The sequence below is a fragment of the Ascaphus truei genome, chromosome 7 (assembly GCF_040206685.1).
Source record: "Ascaphus truei isolate aAscTru1 chromosome 7, aAscTru1.hap1, whole genome shotgun sequence".
Classification (NCBI taxonomy): Eukaryota; Metazoa; Chordata; class Amphibia; order Anura; family Ascaphidae; genus Ascaphus; species Ascaphus truei.
The window spans coordinates 38,016,074-38,037,414 of record NC_134489.1 but is presented as its reverse complement, the minus strand read 5'-3'; the positions used below and the strand labels follow the sequence as shown (position 1 = coordinate 38,037,414).

The following is a 21,341-nucleotide window of genomic DNA, read 5'->3' as shown; positions in this document are numbered from 1 at the left end:
TAGGAGAGGTTGGGGGAGGCAGGGAGGACAGAGAATTTGGGGGAGGCAGGGAGGACAGAGAATTTGGGGGAGGCAGGGAGGAGAGAGAGGTTGGGGGAGGCAGGTAGGAGAGGTTGGGGGAGGCAGGTAGGAGAGAGGTTGGGGGAGGCAGGGAGGACAGAGAATTTGGGGGAGGCAGGGAGGACAGAGAATTTGGGGGAGGCAGGGAGGACAGAGAATTTGGGGGAGGCAGGGAGGACAGAGAATTTGGGGGAGGCAGGGAGGACAGAGAGAAGTTGGGGGAGGCGGTAGAGATGGGTAAGATGGGGAGGGGATTGAGCAGGAGAGGGCAATCACCCGGACAGCGGCGTGTGTGCGGCGGCCTGAGAGCTGCAGGACCCGGGAGGGTGAGGTCCTGGGGGAGGTGGGGGGTGAGGTGCCCAGGTGGGGGGAGGTGAGGCCCGGGTAAGGGGGGGGGGTGAGGCCCGCAGGCCGCGCTGGGGGAGGTGAGCCGCCCCCCTGGTGGGTCTCAGTGGGGGCCGCGGGCGGGCAGGGAGTGGGTGCCGCGGGCGGGCAGGGAGTGGGGGCCGCAGCAGGCCGCGGGGGGTCTCAGCACATCCGATCCGAAGGGACTGTCAGCCGCAGCCATCTCCTCCCGAGCTCCTCCCACCGTCACTTACGGCAGCAGCGGCGCGACACTCACCGCGCTTTACGGCTCAGATAGCAAAGTGTGATTATATATTATAGTTATAGATACCCCCCTTCCCTTCTTACTAATGTATCCATAATACATACTGTCACCTGTCATAAGTGTTACATGCACTGTGCTGGTATATAAGCACACTATACAGGAGATGTATCATATATATATATATACATATATATATTATAATAATAAAAAATGAATAGACGATACCGTTCTGTGGCTAACTAAATGCTTTTATTTGTGCGAGCTTTCGAGAGACTGATCTCTTCTCCTGCAGGTGTTACAGTGAATAAAGCAAGCAAAGGGTTTACTTAAATACAGTGTCTCTTGGAATATTATCTGTGCTTATCCCCCCCCCCCCCCCTCTCCCTGCCTCAGGAAGAACCCTGTTGAGGACCGAAACGTTGGTTTTGGTGTCCTGCATTATCTTTAATAGTTTTTTTTTCTATACCACTGTGTGCTGTCTCTCTGTCACCGGACCAGTTCTGGCTACTCTGGTAAGTGTGTGTGTGTGTGTGTGTGTGTGTGTGTGTGTGTGTGTGTGTGTGTGTGTGTGTGTGTGTGTGTGTGTGTGTGTGTGTGTGTGTGTGTGTGTGTGTGTGTGTGTGTGTGTGTGTGTGTGTGTGTGTGTGTGTGTGTGTGTGTGTGTGTGTGTGTGTGTGTGTGTGTGTGTGTGTGTGTGTGTGTGTGTGTGTGTGTGTGTGTATATAAATTTTCAACTGATTTTTTTAAGTAGCGGGTTATTTCATGTACCTGTGCAGGACAGGTCTATTAAGGCCGTTCTCCCTCCACTGCAGAGGTAAATTAGAATTTTCACAGGTAGTGTTAGGAGCTGCATACTGGTCATGCTGTGAAGTGGCTGCACAGCTTAAAACAGCAATCTGGTTTTGAAAAAGCTGCGCTCCCATTGGCTCCAGCACACCACGTGACCGCGTCACCACACGGAAAACACAATCCAGTTGACTGACGCATCACAGCACGAAGAGGGCCAACAAGCAAGGAGACACCGGGGCCTGCCAGTATGGAGGTGATTGGTGTGCGGCACACATGAGCTCGCCGCCGCCACCACCGGGAACCTAGCTTAACGCTTTGGCCAAAGGCTTTAACTAAATGACCATTACTCATGAGAATACTAACATTGAAGTATATTACTATGTATTTTGTCACATTGGAGGTAGCATTGGGTATTTCTGTCTTTTGTTGTATACATTTGGCCACGCTCAGTAGCACTAATTTTGGAAAAACAAAATATATATATATATATATATATATATATATATATATATATATACACACATGTAGAGGTATCAGTACCGTGTTAGCCGAGCTTCAATAATCAAAAAATAAATAGATGATACCGTTCTGTGGCTAACGAAATGCTTTTATTTGTGTGAGCTTTCGAGATACAATGAATGAGATCAGTGTAACACCGCCGGAAGAAGAGATCAGTGTATCTCGAAAGCTCGCACAAATAAAAGCATTTCGTTAGCCACAGAACGGTATCATCTATTTATTTTTTGATTATATATATATATATATATATATATGATGTGGTGGGTGCTGGGGTTAGAGCTTACTGGGTTTGTGTGTTTGTTAGTTTGTGTGTTTACTAAGGCAGGGGTGGCCAACTCTAGACCTCACGGGCCACCAACAGGTCAGGTTTTAAGGCTATCCCAGCTTCAGCACAGGTGGCTCAATCAGAATGACTGAGCCACCTGTGCTGAAGCAGGGATATCCCCAATAACTGGCCTGTTGGTGGCTCTTGAGGACTGGAGTTGGCCGCCCCTATTCTAAAGCAACTTTGGAACAAATCTGATGCAAAATGAAAATAACGCGCTTTGTATCAATGTATTAGGGTCTTTGCTCCATGTTTTGTCCCTTGCATATCAGCTCGTACTTTGGAGTGTTAAAAAAGGGGCGTATGAGAGGATTTAAATGACCATCAGCTTATAGTGAGACGTATCATATTATTAGTGTTCTGCAGTTTCAGGATTTACGGACTTTCACTGGTAAATCAGGACGTCTTTAAGGAATAGTTTTACACCCATTTATTAATCCACCCAATATGCTTGCCGGGTACTTATTCCAGTTAAACTCTTGTGCATTACACGATGGCTGTGCGTCCTACTGCCGGAGAACGAGGCCATTCCTGAAAAACACAGAACCCCACGGTGGAGGCTGGGAAATCAACTGAAGTAACACAACGCTATGATTGGCTCACGTCACTCTTGTTGGTGTAGTACAAATAAGAATAGAATCAATGACTTCATTTAATAGCCGTGAACAACGTTTCGAGTTTTACAACGATCTTCATGGACTGTAGTAAAATGTGTATTCAGGACACAAAAAAATTCCCAATAATTTTTTTATGCTAATGTCATCAACGTTTTAATGTTTGGAAAATGAACACAAATTCCCAGTTTTCTTTTTCTTCCCCCCCCCCCCCCCCAAATAATAACTGAAAATGCAGAACAATACGTGTTACATGTCCATATGCATCGCCAGTCCTCTCCAATCGCTAGGCTTAAGGTGGTGAAATATTCTGACTTCTAACAGCTTTCCCGCACATGGAAGAAACCGTTGCTTACATCTGACTAAACTATGCACTAGAAAATGGTGCAAGGCGGCAGAACCACTTATCTCCGCATTTATACATAGACCCCGTTGGGCACGTAGATGGCTGAGGGATTATCCCAAGGTGGCTGGACACTAGTGGACAAGGCGGGGGGGGAAGTGACATCCATGCCCTGACGATCACCCATTTCTACGTACAACTGAACAGTTATTGATCTTATATTTTGAGCGTTTGTCTCAAGATAAGTTCCTTAAAACATTACAGATCTGCAAAACCAGAACTGATCCAGTTATTTGGAGTATTCTGAACCAGACCGACTAATCCAACTGGAAACTGTTTTTATTCCAATGAACAGTTGACTAAACTCCTTTGCTGTTGGGTCCCACTTTCACCGGAGATGCTTGCCTTGTGTAGTGACAGTGTTGCTGCTGCTTGCCTCTCGCTGTAGGTTGGGACCCGATTAAGAGGTAATGTCAACGAAGCAAGTTTTTAAGAACAACTAACCTCTATTAACAAAACAAGGACATGGGGGGGGGGGGAGTTCAGTTAACATGTTTTGTGCTGTTAATTGTAAACCAACATTAATGTATTGTAGATCAGTCAGGAAACCACCATGTTATATTTTTAGTTATGAGACTAATCTGTATGAAGACCCAGTGTCGTTATTTACCTCTAATATATTGTAGTGTTTGAGGCTCATCTGTTCATATGTAATTGCATTGCAGGACCACTCTACCCCCGACTAGGTTAATCCCAGAGACATTTTTGTGTCGTATATAGAAGGCCTCACATCACAGCAAATAGGTTAAAAATCCCACTACTGCAACCATTGACCAGCTATTTTACAGAGTTGTCTACCTAAGGGGAAGCCATGTTTAAGTCACTCAAGGGGTTATCCATTTTTAGCTCCATAATCTCAAAATGAGGACAATGATGATCTGGAAATTGGATACTACTTGCCAATGAAAAAGGGAGACTGTAAAACTGGGCATGGGAGGAAATCAGCATCCACCCTTACACATGCAATATGCCAGCCCCAAACACGGATACGTGACTTTTGTGTAATACAGGGTACATCCGCCACATACCTCCTTTCCACTAGCTTTAGCAGACCAGATCAAAGGAAAATAAGTCTGTTTATCATCTCTTATCAAAAACATATCGTTAGTAAGGGAAATAAGGCAGACTCAAGGCAATGTGCCATTAACCCAAGAGAAAGCGCAGGGATGCAATAATGCATTGAATCACTCAATAAAAATAGTGCAAGAAGTTCCGTCTCTTAAACACGTTCACATCACCGAAAGGGTTTTCCAGAGTCAGGGTCCTCCCCTTTCTGCTAAATCCCTACTCTCCCGATGATGGCCACCCTCACGGAGCTGGAGTGGGGAGGCGCCACCCCCACATGCTGATTGGATGACAGGCGCCCGTCACATGATCAAGCATTGCTCGCCGCTGGCGTTGGGAGAGTTGGCCAGGTTCATCCCGTCAAGATCAAAGTTGAGTCCGGGAGGCTACAGGTGCAGAGAGGAGACAGGGTGGCTGTATAAAAACATTGCAGGTATGCACAGAATGCCAACCTCCATGTCTAAGGGCATTGCAGACGGTTCTGGCAATGAAGAGGTTAAGTTAAAAAGCAAAGGGGGGCTACACCTGTAAACTGGTAGCAGCCCCTCCAGGAAGGATTTCAGCCCATATCTACCAAGCTGTGCTATTCCATAAGACCCCTTATATTCCATTCAAGTGACGGTGCTGTAAGAGGTCTCCTGGTGCAGCTCTGTTTGGTTGCCCTAACTCTCTACTGCTTGATGTGTCTGCAAGACATCAGGGGACCATGGATCCGCACAGGACTTAATTATGAACCATGTGCTAGGAAAGTAGGAGGTTGGAGTCTCGTTAAAACAAAGTAGTTGTTCTGTGCTTGCATGCAGGAGACACCTTTCCAAATAAACTCTTCCTGTCGCATGTGAAAGCAATCCTACAACATAACTCCTCGGCTGCCACAGGGGGCCTGCAAGTGGTTCAAAATAACCTGGTTTTGGAAATGCTTAAAAAAAACGATTGTTGCATGGCTGATTGCTTTCCCTTTAATGCCATTTGAAAGTGGAACTGCAGCGCCAGCGACTCAGCCGTGTAAACAGGTCGCGTTACTGAGCCGAGTTCCACCAGCTTCGCCGCTAACGCTTCTGAACATCAGTAACACTCCGCTGCTAGCCACAGACAAATAGAAACCAGCCAACGCCAGGGGTGCAGAGGGAGGGGAAACCGGGGAGCTTGGAAGGAAGGAAGGAAGGAAGGAAGGCTAGGGGATCTGTAGGGTTAGGGACACATGCAGAACACAGAGGTTTTCACGGATACTGCAGCGCTCACCTCTTTACCAAAGCACGTGATAAAACTAGCTGCAAATATCAAATCTCTTCCCCTTGTTTAAACTGGAGATACTTAAGGTTCTAGGTAGACATGAGAGGAGCACTGTGGCCGGGATTCACCAAGCGCCGACGCGGGGTAATCACACGGCGTTCTGGCATCAACTGCCATGGACTTAAATAGCAGGTAACGCTGCATCGAGACTTGATAAACCCCCACATCGGCGCCTCGTGAATATTCCCCAAAGGTTTCCCAGTTCTAAAGAAGGAGGATGAATAAGGGGACACAGTCTCCCCAGCGTGGGGGGGCGGCTGCTTCACAGCCTACTAAATATCCTGCTGCAGGCAATAACTGCGTTAAACCCGGGATAAGAAGGCAGCGCAAACATGTCCGTAGAGGAACTTACCGAATCCCCAGCGAGTTCCTTGGGCGGGTGTCCCAGGTCCTGGAGCTAAGAAGAAAAAAGGTGAACGATTAGCACTATTCTGTTGGTGGTTTTCCAGCTGGGACGGTCTACAGAGGAATTAAGAGACTGGCAATTGTCCAAACTTCTTCAAAGGCATCAATCTCTCGGTTAAACATCTTAGCATCGTCCTCCTTTAAGCTCATCGGGATAGGGGTGTGCTGTGCTTTTATGGTTTAGGTTTTTGAAAACATTTGACATACCATTTTTACAACATTAGTACAGGGGAGAACAAAAAAAAATAATCATTACTTTAGCTTTAATTTGAGCAGGAACCACCCGTCTGTTCTAATGAGCCGCCATTCCTGCTCTTATACCTAGATAAATGGCGGTAATCTATTTCTTTTCACATTTTCCAATTCCACTAATGGGCTTACTTAGCTAAAGAGCAAAGAACCATTGGAGCTGAAAGATTTAAGTTTCATGTTTACCGAGTAGAATAACTCATGAGTAATGTCACTCAAAACAGGACAGGCCGGTTTAAATCCCAGGATTAGATCTTCTCGTGACCTTTGCCACCAAAATGAGATTATAAACTATGTACAGCGCAGTGTACACTGTCAGGCCTGTAAATTAGGGGGGGGGCTGGGGGGGGTGGAGAATGATGGTATTATGTTCTTCCTGTACAGCGCAGTGTAAAATAATTGGCTCTGTATGAACATATACACATTTCGTTTAGTTGAGTTTGTCCCATAGGGATGGGACTGCAGCTTTAAGTCTCCACCCCTTACCTGCTGCATGAGATCCATGACGGCCTCGAACCGTGCCGCCTCCCCATCCGCAGGCTGCTCCGCCTCGAACTGCTCGCAGATCTTACCCATGACGCAGCTCTGCTCGTGGTACTTGCGGTAGTCATCGGCGGGGAGGGTGTCCCGGTGGGTCCGCAGCCACTCTGGGTACTGGAGGGTGAAACAGGCACCATGAGAAGCCCCCCCGGCAGTCAGGGAATCGAGCTCCCAGCACTCACACGTTAACCCTTATACTGCCACAGACCCAATGCCCCAATCCCAGACCAACACACACCTCGTGTCCGGTCCCGAGACAGACACACACAAACACACACACAAACACACAGTCCAGTCCCGAGACACATACTCACTAAAACCCAACATTTCATCATTATTACTGCCTTCTTATTACAGCTCAACCCAGTTATAACACGATCCGTTACAACGCGAATCCGCTTATAGCGCGATGCAAGCGCGGCTCCCAATTTTCGTATTTATGAATACTTTACAACACGGTTATTGGTATCTTAAATACTTTATTGTACAATGCATACAATTGTACATTATTTCTAACGCGATCCGCTTATAACGCGATGTGATTCTTTGGGTCCCAAGCGCAGCGTTATAAGGGGGTTGAGCTGTACCTAGATCAGAGGTCTTCAACCTTTCAAGGAAAAGAGCCATTTTTTTTGTCTTATAATAATAAAAGTGTCCAAAATATTCAGAGAGCCGCAACACATGCATGAATATTACACCCCCACAAACACATAACATACACACACTAAGAGGTATATACTTTATTAGCATTAACATCTGCTCTGTCCCATGCCGGGCCTCTTATGCCGGTGTGCATCGTCACAGAGAGGCCCGGTGTGGGACAGTGTAGGAGGGAGGCCAGCAGCTGGGGAAATGCCCAGTGGCAACAGAGGCCTGTCCACCGCTCCCCCCCAACCCCCCCGCAGCTACCAGCAACCCAGTGAGGGAGAGAGGCATCAGCTGAGGAGCGCCAACCCAGGATGGAGGAGAGCCTCATGTAGGTGCTGAAAGAGCCGCCTACCCCTGACCTAGAGCATGCTGCATAAAGCTTGCCCATCTTCAGCCATCTCCAATATATTTGATGGGGTTGGTAGTTTGGGGTTTCCGTTACATATTCTGGGCACAGTATGGCGAGCTTGCTCACCACGCCAAAGTAACCCCAGATCAGGAAAGTCCTAATGTCTAGTTCATTACATTGTTCCGTGTCCTCCGAGCTGAATTCCTCCAGCTTCTCTCGCTAGTTTCCAAGCTCCTCCTAAAAGGGCCAGGTTGTCCCGACACGTCGCCCCGATCCTATTCCCTTTTTTGTCAATTCGAATACACGGACTTGTTATTTATACCCGAGTGTGGTGGGCTTTCTACTGTACAACCAACATGTTACTGGTCTACTGAGCTGATCCTAGTACATCCAATGTGCAGCCTACTAAGAGACGTAGACACACACCCACCTTGTCTGTGATCTCTTTGAGCGACGGGTACAGCACTTCCTTGGAGAGCAGGTTCTGCATTATGTTCTGCATTAGAGGTAGGATGTTCCCTTCTGCGTTTCCCTCGTCCATTCCCATGCCCTCCATCGCCTTGGCCAGTTCTTCCTCTGATAAACTGGAGTTCTGCAGGAGAGCGGTGTGGCGGTTAAAGAGCAGGGCAGGAATTAAGGACACTCAGTAGCTCCTCCAGCCAACCTTATAATATTTCAGTGGGATAACCTTGTCCAAGCAATATTATAGACTCTCCCAGCAGTGGCTAAACCCAACACACTTACTCCGGTCCCGATTATTCTGTATGCTGCCAAGCTGCTGGAGCACAGTACAACTCCATGGAAATGAATGGGACTGAAGTCCTCTCTTGCACTGGGGATATGGGTTAACAGCAGATGGATTGGGTTTATTTAATCACCATACCAATAAAATGAATTGTAGATTTAATGTTTAACCTTGAAGCGTTGTAAAGGGGTACACTAGCTTAATATGGAAAGTAGTGGGACCTCCAGGAACCCCCTGCTCCCAGAGATGCATACTGGAGATAATAATAATAATAGCATGTTCTTGTATAGCGCTGCTAGTTTACGTAGCACTTTACAGAGACATTTTGCAGGCACAGGCCCCATGCCCAGAAGGAGCCGACTCTGGGAATTGAACCAGGCTCCCCTGCTTCAAACTCAGTGACAGTCAGTGTCTTTAATCACTGAGCCGCTCCTTCTCATTAGTGACAAACAATTACTTTGCAAACAAGGCACAGGAAAGCAAACTATCAGCATTATAACTAAAAGACAGAATTTGAAGAAAACCTCCAAACCGCAACTTTTAAAATGCTATACAGGCATACCCCGCATTAACGTACGCAATGGGACCGGAGCATGTATGTAAAGCGAAAATGTACTTAAAGTGAAGCACTACCTTTTCCCACTTATCGATGCATGCACTGTACTGCAATCGTCATATACGTGCATAACTGATGTAAATAACGCATTTGTAACAGGCTCTATAGTCTCCCCGCTTGCGCACAGCTTCGGGAAAGGTAGGGAGCCGGTATTTCTGTTCAGGACGTGCTGACAGGCGCATGCGCGATCTGCCGTTTGCCTATTGGGCGATATGTCCTTACTCGCGAGTGTACTTAAAGTGAGTGTCCTTAAACCGGGGTATGCCTGTATATTTTTATTTTATTTTTTTTAAAGGGTGTCCATGAACTTATTTAAAGCAGACCCCTCCCCAAGAGGCCTATAGCAGTTTCTCATATGTTAGTATGTTGCACTGTGAACATACCTGCTCTTTTAATAAAATAATAAATACAAGTTTTAGAAAAGCCTTTAAGATAGCACTGAGCCCTGCGGAGGGAGACATGTTATCCTCCCTGACACCTAACATGCCAAGCACCGATATCCCCAGGATGTAGCATCGAATTAAAAAAATTAAAAATACAGCATTGGAACGTGCAAGACTAGGAGATCCCATACGGTAAGGAAATGGCACAAAAAATGTAAAAAAAAAAAAAAAAAAGCTGATTAACTGCGGCTTCAACCAATTACACAGGTCACTGCCTTTGGTTTCATTTCTAGGCAGGACGGCTTACTAAGATAGGATTAACCATTCAATGATGGTTTTATTTGATGCTATAGTGATGGATAATGTACATGAGATCATATGATTTTTATTTCTGTATCGAAAAAGTTTGGAATAAAAAAAGAGAGACTTAAAAATAATGAAATGGGGTTAACAGTCAAGCACGTCTAAAGAATGGATTAGTGAGGAATCTGAACACGCTGCAGTCTCGGACACATCCAGTGTCACAAATCCAAGAAAATGTATTCTGTCCCTCATTTATTTTCATGGGCTCTTTATGTGAGCGTGCGCACACACACACACACACACACACACACACAAACACGTTGATGTTACCTGTAAATCATCAGCATTCTTCGCCAGACCCGTGAGCGTCTCTTTCAAACAGGACGTAAACTCTTGCTGGGACGGTTCGTCACTTCCTGTGGAGACACGGAAGCAGCCATGTTGCTTTATACAAAACTACCCCAACGCCCTTACCCTTTGTAAAATATGGGAGACAGCAAAGCCTGTCAATTCTCACTGATTTTCTGCGAGTCTCCCTCATATTTAGGAACATTGATTTCATTCCCTGGGTTCTCACTGAGATAGCTATTAATATTACATGAAAGCGCATTTTTTGGGGCCCAAAACTCCACATCTCACAGATGTTAGTCCCTGGCGGTGGACATCTTCCGTGGAACGCGGTTTGACAAAATCAGCACTAGATTTATAAAAAAAAGATTAAATTAAAACACTAATGTGTTACATTTTGATGTGATAAATGTGTTATTTTGCAGTCAGGAGACTTGTGTATGTATAGGTGTGTAGGTGTGTATCCCGGTACATAGCGCTTTACAGCAGTAATACACGTGATATACAGGCATACCCCACATTAATGTACGCAATGGGACCGGAGCATGTTTTTAAAGTGAAAATGTACTCAAAGTGAAGCACTACCTTTTTCCCCACTTATCGATGCATGTACTGTACTGCAAACATCATATATGTGCATAACTGATGTAAATAATGCGTGTGTAACAGGCTCTATAGTCTCCCCGCTTGCGCACAGCTTCGGTACAGGTAGGGAGCCGGTATTGCTGTTCAGGACGTGCTGACAGGCGCATGCGTGAGCTGCCGTTTGCCTATTGGGCGATATGTCCTTACTCGCGAGTGCACTTAAAGTGAGTGTCCTTAAACCGGGGTATGCCTGTATAACATAATGGAATAAGCATTTCAGACATTAAACAATAGGAAAATGAGTCCCTGCCCTGAAGAGCTTACAGTCATGATCAGAAATGTGTCCTGTAGCATTCTATATGTACAGTGGGATACACAGACACACACAGACACAGACACACACAGACACACACAGACACACACAGACACACACAGACACACACAGACACAGACACACACAGACACACACACACACACACAGACAAACACACAGACACGACAGTCAGATTGCACCTGTAAAAAGCGGTCCTTTCATTCTGGAGCCTGCAGTTTCTGATTGAAACCTAGTGATTGATGGCAGAGATGTCCTCTGTTCCCCCCAACCTCACAGTTTGCACATGTCCTGATCTCTTGGAAAGCCCACCCGTGGCAACGGAAGATGCACGTGGCTTTAGCAAGTGGTTTATTGCTCACCGACTTTGCCCGCGGCTTCCGACAGCTTCTGGAACTGCTCCACCAAGTGAGGTTCCTCCTCTGCCAGCTCCTTCATGGCCTTCTCAAACTCCTCCGTGGCCTGGGCTGCCAGCTCACTGTTAAAGAGCTCCTGGAAAAACTTCTCCTGAGATGTGAAGAGGGCATCCTGGGGGAGCAGAGAGAAGCCACTCAGAGAGGAACACATGTCCTTATACACCACACTCAGCCCGGCATGGAGATACCAAAACACATGTATTGCTACTGTTGCATATTAATCATTATCTTTCAGTTGTATGGAGCCAACATTCAATGTGGGAGCTATTCTGGACCAAGCCCACTGTGGCAAGTGAGTAGGATCAGGTAGCTAAACTCATCCCCTTTAAAATGTACAGAGTCCTTCTATTTTCTGTCACATTTATTGGAAGGGGGGGGGTTCAGAGGGTATACAAATAGCTGGCAGCTTACATTTGTGGGGAGAAGTTGGAAGGGAAAACTTTTCTGGGGGAGCAGTGAAAGGCGTGTCTACTTACTATAGGTCTGCTGATGTAAAAGAGAGCATTCTTGTCAGTACCAGACAGGACGAGGAACTGGGGTATACCGATTAATAAAACATAACAGGGGGATAAAGCTAAATCAACTGAGGATTCAGCAGAGGGTGGTTGCCCAGGCAACAGGCTAGCGGCTATGGGACGGCTACATTTGTAGCAAAAATGTTACAACTTACACTGGGGAGTGCTGGAGAGAAAAACACAATCCTGTTCCAGGACAGGAGGGCAATAATATTGTATGACCAAAGACTACATATGTTAAGACAGACAATAGGAAGGAGGTCCCCGTCTCAAGGAGCTTACAATCTAGAAGGAACAGAGTGAAGACACAAGGAATGATGTGTGCGAGTTTCGTAGCAAGGGTGTGGCTATCAACATCAGGACTGAGTGTGCGGTTCTAGCATGAAAGTAAAAGAAAGAAGTCAGAAGTGACTTCATTTTTTTAAAGAAAATTATGACTAATATTAGATTTGTCTTGTTGGGGCAAGATCACCTTTCCCTTATGGTTATTTTCATGTTTAATGCTCAGAGATATAGATATATACTACAGAGTTTGTGGCACGCACAGACAGGGGTGCATCTGTAACTAATTAATGTAACACACACAGTAGATCTCGTCACTGCTAGTGTTTGTGTGACAGTTATCACAAGACATAATACAATTGCTTATCATTTTTTATGGGGTACAAACAAACTCAAATAGGACGCGGGTGACTTACCTTAGCAGCATCTCCCGGAGGCTTCTCGGAGACGGCGGGGTCTTTAGCTGCAACTTCTGAGGCAGGAGGGGGCTGCTTGGTCTTTTCAAAATCATCAAGTGCGCCTGTTAAAAGCACAAATCCAGGACTTTGTCAACACACCGTATGCCATTAACTCAGGGCTCTCAATGCCAGTCCTCAAGACATTCCCCCTCCCCCCCCCACAGGTCAGGTTTTCAGGATATCCCAGCTTCAGCAGAGGTGGCTCAATCAGTGGCTGGGATATCCTGAAACCCTGACCTGTTGGTGAGAGGGGGGGAGGCTTGAGGACTGGCATTGAGAACCCCTGCATTAACTCCTTGACTAAACCTTTTTGCTGGCAGTAATGGGTTAAAGAGCGACATGTAAAGTAAGTAAAGTGTAAGGATTGGGATTGAGCAGTCACCCGAAATATAGCTTAATAGTACAGTATAAGAAGCACGTCTGAAAGCATCAGCAGATCACACTGCAAGATTAGTATGCAGAGGTGATTTACATAGGAATCAGAACGCAGCGTCTTCACATCACATGCCGTTTAATCAGCCAGGGGTAGGCGTGGGGACTGGCTGAGTACCAGGTCCTAACACTAAGGCTTGGTCCCCACTGGCTACTGCAGCGCTCGCTATGGCGGGCGCTGCGGAGACAAGAGCCACCTCTCAATGGGTCCGAGCCCGCTGCGAGGGGGGCCGCCGCACGGCGAGTTTTTCTTCCAGACCCGAAAACTGAGATGGACATGGGAGATGGAGCGCTAGGCCACACCCCCGGCGGTTCAGCCAATGCGGGCGAACCTGCCGGGTGACATCATGGCTACGCCCCCCCCCTTTCCTCCCCTGCAGACCGGGGACGCGGCTGCACGCGCCGCCTGCAGCGCAGGCAGTGGGGCCGCAGCCTAATGAGTTTGTCATTAAAACGTCTCCTATGTCTCTAAACGGGTGATACGAATCAGTCTGCTGGATGCAGAAATCAGCTCCCTCCCAGGGGTGGAAATATGAACACAATAGAATTTATTTAATTTTTTTTATAAATGTGGTTCAGTTTTCTGCACTGGTTTTGCTTCGGTTGTACAGCCAGGACTGGGTAGGCTTCACCACATTTATCTAACTTATGGTGGGTGAAAAAGGTGACAAAAAAAAACCTCCACCGTATAGCATATGGCAAAAACAAATATTACTTGTGAGCACATTCACATGTCTTAGGCAGGTCTGCAACCCTGTAAAAAAAAAAATATATATATATATATATATATATATATATATATATATATATATATATATATATATATATATATATATATATATATATATATATATATATATATATATATATATATATATATATTGGTCGACAAATCACCAAAAAATCTACTCGCCACACAAAAAAAATCTACTCGCCACCTAGTATCAAAAGTGTGCTGCTTGGGCCAATAGGAGCTCGCCACGATGTTAAATCTACTCGCCCGGGGCGAGCAAATGTATAGGTTTGTCGAACACTGATATATATCTATATATATATATATATATATATAGATATATATCTATATATATATATATATATATATATATATATATATATATATATATATATATAGTTAGCAGACAAAATAATATAATCTCAGTGCAACACTGTAGTTTAAACTCCACATGCGCAGAGAGGCGCATAGAATGGCGCAGGGCAAACAGATCTGTTTGTATACTAATGGTTCTGGGCAGATTGTAAGCTCTCCAGGACAGGAATTTCCTTTCCTATTGTCCCACTTTGTTGCGCTTAATGTATTATCAAACGACCTGTACTGTATTGTCTTTGCAAAGCACCGAGTACGCTGTGGGCACTATATAAATAAAGAGTTACATACATAAAGGATTCCTGTCTCATATAAAAGGGGACAAAGCCCAGTCAGCTCCTCCACGGGCATCTGTGACCCTACTTGTCACCCCACCACATCTGGGTCAGCTGCACAGGACACCATGTAACATGGCAATGCCTGGATCATGTCATTGATAGACATGTGTCTGTCACCCTCTGTGTCTCTGTCACCCTCCTGCACCAAGCAGGTGACAATAACATAATATCAGTAATGGTCGCAGCCCCCAGGCCCAGCACTTCCTCCCTGCCTGGGTCTCTTCCTCCCCTGTCCCTTTATGCCGGGGTCGGGGCAGTTCCCTGCTGCTCTTTGCCCTTACTGTCCAGCAGTGCATCCAGCTCCTTGTCCTCTGCCCCAGCCATCTTTGCTCCTTCCCACCCCAGCCCCCCTTCGCGTGATGTCAGCGCCACTCAGCCAATAGAAAGTGGCAGCTAGCTGAGGGCACATGAAGCCGCCGCGGGCGCCGCCATTTTTAAATGGCAAGAGGGGGTGTCATTGAGTTCAGATTGGCTGAGCCTGCTTATTGGTTGGTTGGGAGGAGCAGGTATTACACTAAAAGAAGGGTCACGTTGACAAGTCCTCCAATATGGATCAGTCCTCCAATATGGATCAGTCCTCCAATATGGATCAGTCCTCCAGTGAAAGGGCAGTTGCAATTCAGATGTCAGTCTATTTTAACCCCTGCTTGCAATGATTTATTGTGTCATGTGATAAACAGATCTTTACTGCTTATTTAAATGGAAGTTTAAGTTTGAAAATATGTGAAACTATGGACCTTCTGGGGTCTTACACTTTACAATTTTATGGTCTGTATCCATAGGCAGATACAGTAAGATTCCTATTGTGGCGCACCGCAGACCTTTATATTATACGTGGTCAGAGTTAGCAAAAGAAATGTATCTAAAATCAATTTTATTCGCATTCATATGCAGTGTTTAAAAATAGATATATATGAGTCTATGTGTTCTACTGTAGTCTGTGTAGTAAACACTATATATGTCTATTTTTAAACACTGCATATGAATGCAAATAAAATTGATTTTAGATACATTTCTTTTGCTAACTCTGACCACGTATAATATAACGGTCTGCGGTGCGCCACAATAGGGATCTTACTGTATCTGCCTATGGATACAGACCATAAAATTGTCTAGCATCTATCTCCCTGGCAGCACGCGTATCTCAATAGGAGTTAGGAGCAACGTCCTCCTCACACATGTCTTACACTTTATAACTGACTTTATTCTGTTGATAAGCCTTCGCCTGCGCAGTGGCGTGCGAAGGCTGTGACATCACCCGCGTGAAGAAGGTGCTTTTCCTGTCCATGGTAGACGCGCCGTGGAGGGCGTGCCGCACGTGACCTGCCCGTCGCGACGAGAAATCAGTTTCAACTTATTGCGCAACGCGCGCCCCCTCCTGCTGTCGCCGTGCGGTCTATGGGCGCGATCAATGCCTTTAGGCAATGTGATTGCGCCGCTCGCGGATGCCTCCGGACGCTCTGCGGCAGCATTGACTGCGCCTAAAAGGCACTTCTGTATAATTGATATCTCTTCTTTATTATCAGTCGGTGCCGGTCTCTGAGGGATGACTGGGACTTCTGCTCCGTCATATAAATCAGTCTAAAAATAGTCTCACATCATATTTATTTAGTTTTGCTTTTTATTGCAAATATTAATATTTGCAATAAAACGCAAAAAAAAGAAATATGAAGTCTTGATGTGAGACTATTTTCTGAAAAGTAAGGCTACAGAGGCTTCCAGTTCTTATACTGACGTTATTATTTTGTACTTGTCAATTACAACTACAGTATGTAGACTCGGTGAACAAGATGCCACAGTGTCTCCCAGTGGATTCTCTGGCCTATGATGCGTTTGTTTGATTAGTATAAGGCTGCAGACAGTGTGTGTGTGTGTGCGCAAGAGAGCGCAAGTAAGCACGCGCAGGCTTGTCGCCTGAGCAATCTGCGGACTCAGATGGCGCGCGCGACGGGGAGGCGTGGAGTGACATCACCAGGCTGGTGCGCCCTCATTGGTTGAAACGCTCACGTGACGCGGCCGTCGCGCGAAAAATAAAAAAGTTTTGTCTCCAAATCCTGCTGCCGAGTGCAGCATGGCCGGGCTGGTGCACTTATATGAATTTGTTCATTCCGTGCGCCGTCACCTGCACTATGGCCGCAGCCCTGAATGATGTAGTGAAGCAGCAAGGTCTCTCAGGTGTACTTGACCTGAAAAAGTGATCTGCGGTATGTGCTATCATCACCTATCGATCATCTCTCACCAATGCCATGCAATAACTTCTGTGTTCTCTGCGACTGTGGGCCGGCTCTACACCACCGTTGTAATTATTGGATATAGGCTAAGCTTACTGCCACTTGCCATAGTGTTAGATACGATAACACACTCAGGAATGAATGTTGTTTTATTAAACACAAAGCACTTCCCATGTTTTCAGTGATATAATAATACAGAATAACACAGGGTATAGGGAAGCAAGCTGATTGGAAGCACGACAGTACATTTACTTTCCCAAGGTCACACAGAGGGTGTTATCTGCCTCTGCCAACAGACATCTTTATATAGAGCATCACTACTACAGCGACAGACAAGCCCAACAGCAGAAACCGCATGCTGGTTTCTTCCAAATCCATGAAGTAATTGAAAGACACAAGAAGCAGAAGAACCAGAGTAAACAAGATATCCTTCCAATAGGGTGTGCTGGCACCACCATCAACTGAAGAAATGCCAGCGTCACTTCCTGGCGCAGCAGCATCAACGCGCCTTCAGGACGCAGGAGCCTTTATGTCACTTCCTGGCGCAGCAGCCTTAATGTCACTTCCTTGCGCAGCAGCCTTAATGTCACTTCCGAGCACAGCAGCGGTAATGTCCCTTCCTGGCGCAGCAGCCTTAATGTCTTCCATGCGCAGCAGCCTTAATGTCACTTCTATGCGCAGCAGCCTTAATGTCACTTCCATGCGCAGCAGCCTTAATGTCACTTCCATGCGCAGCAGCCTTAATGTCACTTCCTGGCGCAGCAGCCTTAATGTCACTTCCTTGCGCAGCAGCCTTAATGTCACTTCCATGCGCAGCAGCCTTAATGTCACTTCCTGGCGCAGCAGCCTTAATGTCACTTCCATGCGCAGCAGCCTTAATGTCACTTCCATGCGCAGCAGCCTTAATGTCACTTCCATGCGCAGCAGCCTTAATGTCACTTCCTGGCGCAGCAGCCTTAATGTCTTCCATGCGCAGCAGCCTTAATGTCACTTCCTTGCACAGCAGCCTTAATGTCACTTCCTTGCACAGCAGCCTTAATGTCACTTCCTTGCGCAGCAGCCTTAATGGCACTTCCTGGCGCAGCAGCCTTAATGTCACTTCCTGGCGCAGCAGCCTTAATGTCACTTCCTTGCACAGCAGCCTTAATGGCACTTCCTTGCACAGCAGCCTTAATGTCACTTCCTTGCACAGCAGCCTTAATGGCACTTCCTTGCACTGCAGCCTTAATGGCACTTCCTTGCACAGCAGCCTTAATGTCACTTCCTTGCGCAGCAGCCTTAATGTCACTTCTTTGCGCAGCAGCCTTAATGTCACTTCTTTGCGCAGCAGCCTTAATGTCACTTCCTTGCACAGCCGCCTTAATGTCACTTCCTTGCGCAGCAGCCTTAATGGCACTTCCTTGCACAGCAGCCTTAATGTCACTTCCTTGCACAGCAGCCTTAATGTCACTTCCTTGCACAGCAGCCTTAATGGCACTTCCTTGCACAGCAGCCTTAATGGCACTTCCTTGCACAGCAGCCTTAATGTCACTTCCTTGCGCAGCAGCCTTAATGTCACTTCTTTGCGCAGCAGCCTTAATGTCACTTCCTTGCACAGCAGCCTTAATGTCACTTCCTTGCGCAGCAGCCTTAATGTCACTTCCTTGCACAGCAGCCTTAATGGCACTTCCTTGCACAGCAGCCTTAATGTCACTTCCTTGCGCAGCAGCCTTAATGTCACTTCTTTGCGCAGCAGCCTTAATGTCACTTCTTTGCGCAGCAGCCTTAATGTCACTTCCTTGCACAGCAGCCTTAATGGCACTTCCTTGCACAGCAGCCTTAATGTCACTTCCTTGCACAGCAGCCTTAATGGCACTTCCTTGCACAGCAGCCTTAATGGCACTTCCTTGCACAGCAGCCTTAATGTCACTTCCTTGCGCAGCAGCCTTAATGGCACTTCCTTGCACAGCAGCCTTAATGTCACTTCCTTGCGCAGCAGCCTTAATGTCACTTCTTTGCGCAGCAGCCTTAATGTCACTTCCTTGCACAGCAGCCTTAATGGCACTTCCTTGCACAGCAGCCTTAATGTCACTTCTTTGCACAGCAGCCTTAATGTCACTTCTTTGCGCAGCAGCCTTAATGTCACTTCTTTGCGCAGCAGCCTTAATGTCACTTCTTTGCACAGCAGCCTTAATGTCACTTCTTTGCGCAGCAGCCTTAATGTCACTTCTTTGCGCAGCAGCCTTAATGTCACTTCCTTGCACAGCAGCCTTAATGTCACTTCTTTGCACAGCAGCCTTAATGTCACTTCTTTGCGCAGCAGCCTTAATGTCACTTCTTTGCACAGCAGCCTTAATGTCACTTCTTTGCGCAGCAGCCTTAATGTCACTTCTTTGCACAGCAGCCTTAATGTCTTCCATGCGCAGCCGCCTTAATGTCACTTCCTTGCGCAGCAGCCTTAATGTCACTTCCTGGCGCAGCAGCCTTAATGTCACTTCCTTGCACAGCAGCCTTAATGTCACTTCCTGGCGCAGCAGCCTTAATGTCACTTCCTGGCGCAGCAGCCTTAATGTCACTTCCTGGCGCAGCAGCCTTAATGTCACTTCCTGGCGCAGCAGCCTTAATGTCACTTCCTGACGCAGCAGCCTTAATGTCACTTCCTGGCACAGCAGCCTTAATGTCACTTCCTGACGCAGCAGCCTTAATGTCACTTCCTGGCGCAGCAGCCTTAATGTCACTTCCTGGCACAGCAGCCTTAATGTCACTTCCTGGCGCAGCAGCCTTAATGTCACTTCCTGACGCAGCAGCCTTAATGTCACTTCCTGGCACAGCAGCCTTAATGTCACTTCCTGGCGCAGCAGCCTTAATGTCACTTCCTGGCACAGCAGCCTTAATGTCACTCCTTGGCGCAGCCGCCGTAATGTCACTTCCTTGCACAGCCGCCTTAATGTCGCTTCCTGGCGCAGCAGCCTTAATGTCACTTCCTGGCGCAGCAGCCTTAATGTCACTTCCTGGCGCAGCAGCCTTAATGTCACTTCCTGGCGCAGCAGCCTTAATGTCACTTCCTGACGCAGCAGCCTTAATGTCACTTCCTGGCACAGCCGCCTTAATGTCACTTCCTGGCGCAGCAGCCTTAATGTCACTTCCTGGCGCAGCAGCCTTAATGTCACTTCCTGGCGCAGCAGCCTTAATGTCACTTCCTGGCGCAGCAGCCTTAATGTCACTTCCTGACGCAGCAGCCTTAATGTCACTTCCTGGCACAGCAGCCTTAATGTCACTTCCTGACGCAGCAGCCTTAATGTCACTTCCTGGCGCAGCAGCCTTAATGTCACTTCCTGGCACAGCAGCCTTAATGTCACTTCCTGGCGCAGCAGCCTTAATGTCACTTCCTGACGCAGCAGCCTTAATGTCACTTCCTGGCACAGCAGCCTTAATGTCACTTCCTGGCGCAGCAGCCTTAATGTCACTTCCTGGCACAGCAGCCTTAATGTCACTCCTTGGCGCAGCCGCCGTAATGTCACTTCCTTGCACAGCCGCCGTAATGTCACTCCTTGGCGCAGCAGCCTTAATGTCACTCCTTGGCGCAGCAGCCTTAATGTCACTTCCTGGCACAGCCGCCGTAATGTCACTTTCTGGCGCAGCAGCCTTAATGTCGCTTCCGGGTGCAACACTCTTAACGTCACATCTCAACACTTAACTATTGCTGTGATGCTGCCTTTATTTTTTATATTTGCTGCAACCTCACTTATTTTCAAATTATGCACTTCCTTCCACCAGTCTCCTTATGTCTCTAACTCTATTCATATATCTCCATCTCTCCTTTCTGCCCCACTTCTCAGTTCACATGAACTCCTTTCTTACCTGCGTCCTCTGTCACCACACAACTATACACCCTGCACTAAAACACACCCCTATAAATCATCCTCACACATCCTCTTTCTATCCATGCTTCTCCTTGCTTCTGGGGATATCTCTCCCAATCCTGGTCCCTGCCTTATTCCTACATGCTCTCGTCCTCGCCTCCCACATACAACTTCTACTCCTTCTGGTGTTAACCCCTCCAACCTCATACCCATCCCCTGCCACCCTCCCTCCTCTCTCCCTTTCTCCTGTGCCCTTTGGAATGCTCGCTCCCTCTCTAACAAGTTCCTCTCTGTGCATGACTTCTTTCTCTCTCACTCCCTGCTTCTCTTTGCTATAACTAAGACCTGGCTCACTCAGTCTGACTCTGCTCTGGAAGCTGCCCTCTCTTATGGTGGCCTTTCCTTCTCCCACACTCTGCGCCCTGATGGCAGGGGTGGAGGTGTGGGACTCCTGCTCTCCTCTCTCTGCCGTTACCGAACTCTTCCTAATTCCCCCCTCTCTTGCCTTTCCCTCCTTTGAGGTTCACACTGTCCAGATCTTC

At 47.0% G+C, this 21,341-nt stretch overlaps 2 protein-coding genes across 4 annotated transcripts in view; both read right to left on the bottom strand.

Moving 5' to 3' along the window:
• Positions 1 to 666, bottom strand: part of DCAF8 (DDB1 and CUL4 associated factor 8) — a 34,915-nt gene extending 34,249 nt beyond the window's left edge. For all 3 annotated transcript variants that reach the window (XM_075607747.1, XM_075607748.1, XM_075607749.1), the window contains exon 1: positions 337 to 666. The gene's annotated coding sequence lies outside the window, so the exon portion shown is untranslated. The remainder of the gene's footprint in view (positions 1 to 336) is intronic.
• A 2,915-nt stretch (positions 667 to 3,581) lies between these two features.
• PEX19 (peroxisomal biogenesis factor 19) lies at positions 3,582 to 15,091 on the bottom strand. Its single transcript, XM_075607750.1, has 8 exons — positions 15,008 to 15,091; positions 12,810 to 12,913; positions 11,543 to 11,708; positions 10,247 to 10,332; positions 8,300 to 8,461; positions 6,819 to 6,986; positions 6,031 to 6,075; positions 3,582 to 4,771 (listed from the first exon to the last, which is right to left on the bottom strand). The coding sequence occupies exons 1-8, from the start codon at positions 15,048 to 15,050 to the stop codon at positions 4,688 to 4,690; spliced, it is 858 nt and encodes a 285-aa protein (XP_075463865.1). The 5' UTR covers positions 15,051 to 15,091; the 3' UTR covers positions 3,582 to 4,687.
• Between the last annotated feature and the right edge of the window lie 6,250 nt (positions 15,092 to 21,341).